The 9905-nt window shown below is 36.2% G+C and overlaps 1 protein-coding gene across 1 annotated transcript; it reads right to left on the reverse strand.

Moving 5' to 3' along the window:
- Nucleotides 1-6357: 6357 nt before the first annotated feature.
- Nucleotides 6358-9107, reverse strand: LOC110162668 (cystein proteinase inhibitor protein salarin-like). The gene is made up of 4 exons (XM_020927568.2): nucleotides 9037-9107; nucleotides 7811-7948; nucleotides 7327-7449; nucleotides 6358-6595 (listed from the first exon to the last, which is right to left on the reverse strand). Exons 2-4 carry the CDS (start codon nucleotides 7937-7939, stop codon nucleotides 6455-6457), a joined length of 393 nt encoding a protein of 130 aa, XP_020783227.1. The 5' UTR covers nucleotides 7940-7948; nucleotides 9037-9107; the 3' UTR covers nucleotides 6358-6454.
- Nucleotides 9108-9905: the final 798 nt, after the last annotated feature.

Genomic DNA, 9905 nt, shown 5'->3' on the forward strand with positions numbered 1-9905 from the left:
GATGAAATATAGTCGCAAGAGCCATGCCCTGCATTAGCCGCACCCCGCATTGATAAATGATATTACTGATACTAATTTATGCCACCAACACAATAACCCTAAATTCAGAGGTTTTGACAGTGTAACAGTTCTCTTACTTGAGTAAAAGTTTTGGTTATTTTTTACAACTGTCAGTAAGTCTGCAAGCTTCATTTATGTATTTATTTTATTTATGAGACAAGGACAGTGCACACTATAGATTAATCTTAACAGGAGAGATGCATTACTAGAGCTCATTTCCACCTGTAGTCCCTGGTGCATGTTTTTTAGGTATGATGGAAAAACCGGAGTGCCTGGAGGAAACTCAGCCCAGACACTGACAGAACATGCAAATTCTAGTAATTTCTTGCTGCAAAGGCCCAGGTGACTGAAGGATCGAGCCCGGAACCATCCTGCTGTGAAGCATGAGTACTAGACACTCAGCCACCATACCGCCGGTGACAATAGCTATATGTAGATCATGTGAAATGATTTGAACATTTGTGTTTCTTGCGCTGCTCCTTCAGATATGATTTTGTTTGTCTCATTTTTGTGTCTATCCTTTGAAAATACCAGACTTTTTAATGTTTTGTCTTTCAAATTACTTTAACTTCAAATTATAAATAAGATGTTATGTTACTACAGTTACTCTTGTAAGTTACTAGTAGTAGTTTTCTCAAATATTTTACTCTTACTTGAGAAATTTCTTGATTTTGTACTACTTGAGTTTTAGTATTTTATTTTATTTTTTAAATTACTTTAACTTAAGTACAATTTTTGGCTATGCTACCCACGTCTGCCCATCATAAATACGGCCCCCCAAAAGTTATATTGAACATATATTGACATAGTAATTATCGTGACAGACTTACATAATATAGGCCTGACTTCATCCTTCCAAGCAGCGAGTAATGAAGCAGCTGTCACTGACTAAGCCTCCTGGTTTAGTATCATGATGTAACTTTGATGAGAATTCAGATCTAACTAAAATAACTATGGCACTGACCTGTTCTATGTAGTATTTTTGAGGACTATTCTTATTCAAAATATAACTTTTATATATTTACATTGTTAAATGCTATGCCAGCGATCCTAATTATTCATCTTTCTGAAACCCATAGAGAAGTTAATCATTTGTGTGCAGTTACATGAATGGTCGCTTTCTTATACAGCGCTTTTCCACCTTCAGGGTAGTGTACGTGTGACACACAGTAATGTGCTTTCACATTATGCTTTATTTTTGTGTGTATTGGTAGTAAGTTATTACTCAAATTACTCAAATTAGCAATTAGGGTAATAACTTTATTTAACCTGTAAGTACACCCTCACACCAGTAGGTGGCGCTTGACTCCTCGAGACGGTTTTGTGAGGTCAGAGGTCCTCCTCTCCAATATGGCAGCAGATTGCCTGTCTCATTCTTTCCCTGTGTTTTCCAGGTCAATGTTGAAGTAAAAACCACATTATATTGGTCATAAACAATAAGTAACAAACACAGCTAACTGTGAGAGAATAAATCAGTTGCTAAATGTTTTGTCAAGTTTGAGCCATGTAAAAGGCGTGAAGAGACAGGTCAAGGTGAGGCACCATTTTAAGTTTATTACACATTTATTTTAAGCTCCCATTTTTCTAACTGAGAATGTTTTAAAGTGCACTGACATTGTCTTAATTGTAAAAGTGTTAAGTTAAGTTCATGGGTTCAGAAGTGAAAGTTTAAAGGAGGTCTCAAGCTGAAGCTAAAAGCCAGTCAGTAGTACACGGTTACTACCATGCACTTCATGAGCTGTTAGGGTGGCGGTTATATCTTAAAAATGATATGTTAAAAGCAGCTGCGGGTGTAGAAATGGATGAAGTGCGTTTTGGTTAAAAACTTGGAGTAAATAGTAATATTGAGATTTTTATGTTTTGGATGAGATTTTATTACATGATTGGGAATTGTAAACCAAGAACAGTGGTAAAAGCTGAATACTGAAATGAAATACATGATTGTATAAATAAATATGGCAGAAGCGAAGCAAAGAGAAACTTCATGGTTGCCTGTCTCATTCTTTCCCTGTGTTTTACAGTAAACATTTAATCTGCCCAACAGGCCCAGAACCTGGGTCTGTTACATACGCAGACACTAGCGACGAGGTGGGTATCCTGCCCAAGGACACAACGACAGAATTCATCTGTGGGAACTGGAATTGAACCGCCAACCTGTGGGTGGATCTGACTGCTCTATCAATCATGTTTATGTCAAGAGTGGGATTAAAACCACCAACCTTCAGATCAATGGGCAAACACTACCAACTGAGCTACTGACACCCCTGTTGGATTTACTAGTATATCTTGTACTTAAAATAATATAATCTAAAAATATGTAATATGTATGTATGTAATAGAAAAAATGTATTTTTTCTTCTTATTATTATTATGCATTAGCAAATACACATCCATTCTCAGGTATTAGGCTTAAACAAACTTTATTTATTCACAAGGGACTATATTTATACTATATTTATATTACTTGGACACAGTCGCTCACACACCACAATATATATATAATAAAGAGCAAAAATATAAATTGAAATAATAAATAAGTAGCAAGTATAACAAGATACTGGTGTCAAAAAGGCATAATTGTACACCTACTACCTTAAAATAATGGGGCATTTGGCAATAACATGCTTTTCTAGATTGCACACATGTTTATTTCTATTTGTGCTATTTGGAGGTTTAGCCCCAATAGTTCCACCAGTAATTGTTCCATTTGGGAGGCAGAGGAACAACACAGCCCCTTTCCCGTTCTGCTGGAGTCTACAATGAGATACAGTGAACATTAGGGCGGAATTTTGGAAACATATCTAATAACTTTTTCTGACAAGAGTTGTGATTATGGTTAGATTTTCTTTAACAATATGATTCGGTTTACATTTTAAAAAGGTGCACTGTGTAACTTTTCTGGTAGAAGGCCTGGCAGTTAGTTTCCATGGAGATGTTACTGTTATACCCAAGGCAGTAGAGAGAGGGGAACAAAAGGGTCTGTTGTTGGACCCCCTTCCGATTCATTTATATTAGAAGGGGGTGAGACTTTTTGCCCCGGGCCCCCATATTTCTGTCAGCGGACCTGGCTATATCTCCAAAGTATGGCTTTAAATGTTTAAATCTCCATAAAAACTGCAGAGACAGCAGGAGACACCACTAGGCCAATTAACAGGTGAGATCTGTGAAGAGGCGACCCCGCTCACAGTAAAAATGAATGTTTTTTTTTTTTTTTGAACAATTAAAGCATCCTAAATAAATTTAATACCATATTGTGTAACATTACAGGTAAAGTATCTCCATGGTAGAGAACCCCCTTAAACCTGAAAGGTTGTGCAGTGCACCTTTAAACATCCAGAAGAACTGACAATAAACTGAAATATGAACTGATAAAGTTTGTACAGATCTAATGTGTCATGTGTGGGAGTCAGAGATCTTAAGGGCCAGTATCACACAGTTTCTGAAATATATGTAGAATATTACACAATCATTTCGGGAAAAAAAAGCTACATTTTCAAATGTGTGCTTTTTAGCAGTTGTTATCTGAACTGTGGCAAACTTGGGACCTTGAAAAAAACCTGATTCACACAGGTTCAAGTCTTTTACATTTATTTATTTATTTTTTATCCCTTTGCCACATTTTCTGAAACTTTTCATAAATCTGGCATATCTTTTGCACACTTTACTAAACTAATCACAGAAGACAAAAAACTCTTCAGAATGAAAATCTAAACACTCATCAGATTTATAAACTTATTGAACCATCATCAGCCATACACGTTTAGACGTGTAGTGTGACGAGTCAGACCTGTAGGACCAGTGTCACACTATTTATGATGGGAGTGAGGTGAGTTACATGTACTGTCCTGAATAACTCAAATTTGATGAATTAAATGCCTATTATTATTATTGTAAATCTATCATTATGATGCCTGACTTTGTGCACTCATAAATAAATAATGGTTTATGTTCTATGTTTTATCCAACTGTACCCCATCTACGTCTTCCCATGGCTCTTATTTATACTTTATTTCCTGCAACCGTAAGATGAGTAGCTCTCTGGAATATTCACTAAACCAAAAAAAAAAAAAAGTGCTACAGTGACTGAGAAAAAAACTGTAATCTTGCAGACCTAGTCAGCATGTAGCCAGTGACTGCTAAAGAAGGCCCTTTTTGTACACCTAAGTAAAGATAAAGAGAAGTATGCAGGCCCAGTCTGTAACTCACCATGTCACTGAAATGGTTCATGCCCAACCAGTACGAGTGCAGTCCCAGATCTGCCTCTCTGTTGTGTGTTTCCACTAATATGAGAGTCTCTTCCCACAGGGCCCTGCGCATGGCCTCCTCTTCCTTACACATAAACATAATAGAAATGAACAACAATTCACATGTTGTTTTACATACACAAACTAAAAATAGCTATTTTAACCAAATGCACAATCCCAGGTAACTTCATATCATAGGTAAGAAAAAAAATCTTTATCAAGCCATCAAAAATTCATCTATTAGTAATTAATTGTCATTGTATATTTAACTGCCTGAAATTCTTTTTGACACTCACTGGTCCACTGTACACTTTCTGAAATTTCTGCTTCCATTCTTGAAACTGGGCATCTAGGTGCACGTTACGCACTGGACAACTCAGCACTGATGTGACAAGCAGCAACAAGCACAGATGGACCAACATCTGTAACATAAAAAAAACACTAAATGTTTAGATTATTATTTTTGATTGTAAATAAAATAGAAAAAAAAAAAAAAAAAAAAACTTTGTGTACCTTTTACTGATGTCTATGGTGTCCAGTCTCTGATCCTGTCCTCAGAGAAACTGCAGTTCATATAGTTCAATATTATGAAACAGCCGATTGCATCATCAGTTTTCTGGAATGACAAATATTTTCAAAGCTGATCTGGTTTGGAGGTCACTTTTTCATTCACCCTGTGGCATAAAGACAGAGCATAAAGACAATGAGCAGAACCGGGAACAAAAGGCATTCCTGACAGGTCCCAATAGGTTAGGTTTCCTTTTTTTTTTTTTTTTTAATGAAACGCACACTTTTATAATTGCTTACATTGTACCTTTTTGGCTCAAGTACAATGCCAGATTTTATAAAATAATTAAATCTGATTTGTGTCTTTAACTGCAGTATATATTATGCTACACCAAGAGGTGCTTTGCAATTTACACAACATACAATTGTAGAATATGTGTATCATTATAATAATTTAATAATTATACACTGCTCAAAAAATTAAAGGAACACTTTAAAAACACACCAGATCAGCAAATTTGGAGCCAGCCTCCATATTTGGAAATTCAACCATGAGTATCATAGCAACCACAAGAGCCAATCATGATTGAGGTTGTGCACGCTTCTAACTGGAGATTGGCAAATACTCCACACTTTTCTCCACGGACCACAATAGTTTGGTGTTTTTAGTTTTTTTTTCCATCTGAACATGGATGTGATCATTATATTGAGTTGTTATACCACTAGATGTTTGTACAGGTCATTAAACTAATAAATCAGTTACCACAGATTGTCCAACTTCTCCAGAATGGCACATCCGGATGTGTCATTGCAATGAATTTAATGGCTTGAAGGTGCCTTGCCCTGTAGTGGGCACTGTCCCACCGCCCAGCACCGTGAAGCTCCACTGGCATTTGCTAGACGACACCAGAATTGTCAAGTACACTGCTGGGGCCCTGTGCTTCTCACAGATGTTTTCACACTACAACAACAACCAGCTTCTTTAGCATCTTTGTGGCTTATCGTCCTTGTGGAGGGTGTCAGTGATTGTCTTCTGGTCAGTCTGCAGGCTTCTCCAGTAACAGCTCAGGAATCTTTGGCATATATTTTCAGTTCATTTGCTTATTAAGGTGTGACTTCATGACTTCCCAATATTGAACTTTTTCAGTTTTTCAAATTTTCTCAGACAATGAATTTTGGGTTTTCATTATCTGTCAGCCATAATCATCAAAATATCAAGAAATAAAGGCTTGAAGCTTCATGTTATGTATCATAAGTCTATATAATGTATGGGTTTGACTTTCTGAAATGAAACAATGACAAAAAACCTCAAACTTTTTCATAATATTTCTATTCACATTTTTTGAGTACGTACCAAAAATACAAAAACTTCAGCAAACTCACTAACTTTTCCTTTCCGCAGAATCTCATTAAATTGATTAGTCATACGGATACAAATGGTCGACAAAAACCAAGAAGATTAATTGATTAAAGGCCTACAGTGAAAATCTGACCTGATTAAAATGAAGTTCAACACAATCACATTTGGATCAAATCAAATGTATTTATTAAAGACAACATTTAAAAACATAAATTACAGAAAAGGGAAAACAAATTGTGTTTGAAATATATGATTTTTGACTGTATTCAGTGGTTTAGACACATTAGACAGCTGTGGCGTTGTTTCCTAACTCCTCAGTGCTGTTCTGGTTGGGAATGTCACGTGGAATGTACAAACCCGGAAATTGTCTCATGGGCTCTTCTGGGATATCAGGAAGTAAACATGGTTTCCATTCTTCTTCTTTCTACAAGGGACAAAAATAAAAGCAACAATAAAAATATGCCCTCCATCTCCAAACTAACATTCATAGTTGTGAGGAAGCTATTAGAGATGGGGAGTACTCAGTTACTACCACTACATCAGTTACTTTTCAGAGTACTTTTTTACTGAGTATTTTTTCCTCCTACTTTTATTGAAGTAAGGACTTTAGTAAAACATTTGATTACTCAAGTAAGAGTACTGACAACTGCCCTTCAGATGTAGGTTTTCCACATTTTTGCATCTATCCTTTTGAAGATTTCAGATTTTGCGCATTTATTGTGTCGTTCAGTTCACTTTACAAATCATAAGCCAGCAACAGTCTTGTTACTGTTACTCTTTCTTGAGTAATATTTTGGACCACTACTTTGTACTTCTACTTACAGTAATGTTTAGGGATGTATAGCCAAAATATCATGATATCGTATCATCAAAAGTCTCACAATAATATACTGAATCACAAGTTTCTTTGCTAAATGCATGGTTTTATAGTAGTAACGGCTTATAAACATAGGGAACTACATATCCCATGATTCATTTCCGCACAGACAACATGAAGCAATATGTTTTTTCCTTGAATTCTTGGGATTATGTCAGGAATAATTCACACCAAAATCTTGTCAAGGTATTTTAAAAGCAAAAAAGTGTCCCATCTTTAATTATTAGCTCTTCAAAATATCACAGTAAATATCGTACCGTGAGATGTCTCTGTCTTACCTGGTCACTGAACTGGTTCAAGCCCTGCCAGTACGTGTGCAGACCCCGGTCAGCCTCCTTGTTGTGGGCCTCCACCTGTCGAAGTGTCTTCTCCCAGATAGCCCTGCGCTCAGCTTCTTCCGCCTGTTGCACGCACACACCCACACGCACGCACACACACACCCACACACAAACACATACACAAACACACACACACAAACACATACACAAACACACACACACACACACACACACACACATAAATCCCAAGTTGTAAACATGTTTGATAACAATAGGACAGCAGTAGAGCACTAGTTACGAGGCACCACAAATAAATAAAAATAATAACTACAGCTTCAAAGAAATAATACTTTTTCAGTTTCTATTCAGTTTTGTTGCTGTAAATAAAAAGAACAAGGACGAAAAAGAATTGTTCATGTATCAAAAAGACTGGAACATTTTGGATAAAGGTGTGGAGAAATGGCCTTGATAGTTTGACACTGACCGGTGAGTTGTACACTTTGTCGTGCTTTATCTTCCATTCTTTGAACTCTTTGTCCAGGTCTCGATCTTCCACTGGGAGACTCAGCGCTGAGCTGATGAGCAGCAGTGTGCACAGGTGAACCAGCAGCATTCTGTAACACTGAAACATGCACCGTTAGACTTCACACTGGGACTAAACACGGACCTAAACCTGGACTAGAACAGGACTAGATCAAGTCAAAATTAGGACTCAATGAGCTTCAAAGTGCATATGACAGGTTAGACCACTCATTTCACTAAAATAATAATAGTAATTAATAGTAATGGTCCTAAAATAATCTCAAGTAAATGATGAATGGATAAACAAAATCCTAACAGGACTGATTAAGGCTTTTTTTTTTTTTTTCAATGTCGATGCTATAAACGGATAATAAATTAAATGTAAGTATATTAATGTCTCATGCCTATAGTGTGTGAGGAAAATACAGTACTGTGTCTTGGTTAGCGGGTGACGTTCCTGATAATTTTACTACGTTAATCCACTAAAACAGATTGTTCTGCTACATTAGAAAATCAGAAAATCATCATATGCAAATGGATTCTGATCAATTGAACTGCACTGGGTTTCTGCATTATTTCTGCCTTTACTTTTCAGTGAAACATAATGAGAGGCACCACACAATGAAAATACTGTATAACAAATACACTATTTACAGTCCTAATAAAGCATCAACATGAATGCACACAGACAGTTTGATGCTTGTTGGCCTTTAATAATAAGGGTTAGCTACTGTATTAGATAAGTAGTGAATGAGCCTGCATCATTCTTAATAAACTTGTTCATTTTGAATTACATCTTTCTTCATGTTATATTTAGTATTTTTAAGTTGTAATGAAATGTACCCGCGTAACAAATGTGTATGCTATGGTGTTGATACAATTATTACCTTATTAATTAAACAATTTAGTGACAAAATAGTAGTATGTTTTTCCCCACTCAATCTGAATTTAGCATGTGTCCACACTTGCACATTCAACACATCAAAATTGGGACTAAACTAGGACTAGGCCCAAGACCAGGACTAAGCCAGGACTGGAACAGGACTACAAGTCTACATCAGGACTAAAATGTGTTTAATTCAGGACCAGATAACGACAAATGTGAATGCAACCTAAATCTCCACATAAAGTAAATGATCACATGTTCAGAGTACAGTAAAGTGAATTAGCAGAAAAGATTGTAGTTACCTTTATCGTACACCTCTGTAGATCCTCTGGTCACAAAGCACTACTCTTATTTATATGAAGAGATAGTCAATATAGAGGAGGAGCCACTTAATTTGCCGGTAAAATACATCAGAATCCCCTGGAATAGTAAATATTTGCAACAGACGTTTTTGATTACATGGTCTAAAGTTCACAAACATCAAACAATGAGGGGAAAAGATATGCTTTGCCAATTTTTTTTTTTTTTTTGTAAACTCAGATTTAACATCATAGCATGAGATTTTAACCAAGTAAGAAGTGAAGCATGCCTGCACACAACCCTTCTCTGGCTCATGTCCCTCATACAGTGTGAGCAGGTCAGCACATATGTCCATCCATCCAGTGTGAGCACTCTCATCCTGAGCTTCATTTGAGAAACAATGTCAGTGTGAGTTTGGCAATTATTTGAATGATCTTAAAATCATACTGAATCACACAGTGTAACTCAGCTTAACTCATGGCAGTGTGTAAACCTTAATGAAAACAAAACAGAATGATGTGCAAAAAAACAAAAAAACAACATAGGCCAGTACAATGACACATCAAACACACATTTACACACATCAAGAAAGCGTTGGGCCCAAGGGAGCATTGCTTTTACATTTCATATCATTATTTCCGTTGGCTGAGATATTGTTTTTTTTTTTTCTTTTTTTTTCTCTGTTCATTTAATTCATTTATATGGCCTATTCTTTATCTGCTCTAGTTGTTTGGGCAGTGCATTACTAGAAGAGCCATGGTTTATTGTTTAATGTTATGCTGTTATTGAAAATATGCATTATTATTTTGATTGAAATATGAAGTGAAAGAAACTTTCAGAAACACTGATGTTCCAATAAAGAAATCTGCCT

This window comes from Boleophthalmus pectinirostris, unplaced genomic scaffold (assembly GCF_026225935.1).
Source record: "Boleophthalmus pectinirostris isolate CB_2022bp ecotype Guang Dong unplaced genomic scaffold, ASM2622593v1 HiC_scaffold_6, whole genome shotgun sequence".
NCBI lineage: Eukaryota > Metazoa > Chordata > Actinopteri > Gobiiformes > Gobiidae > Boleophthalmus > Boleophthalmus pectinirostris.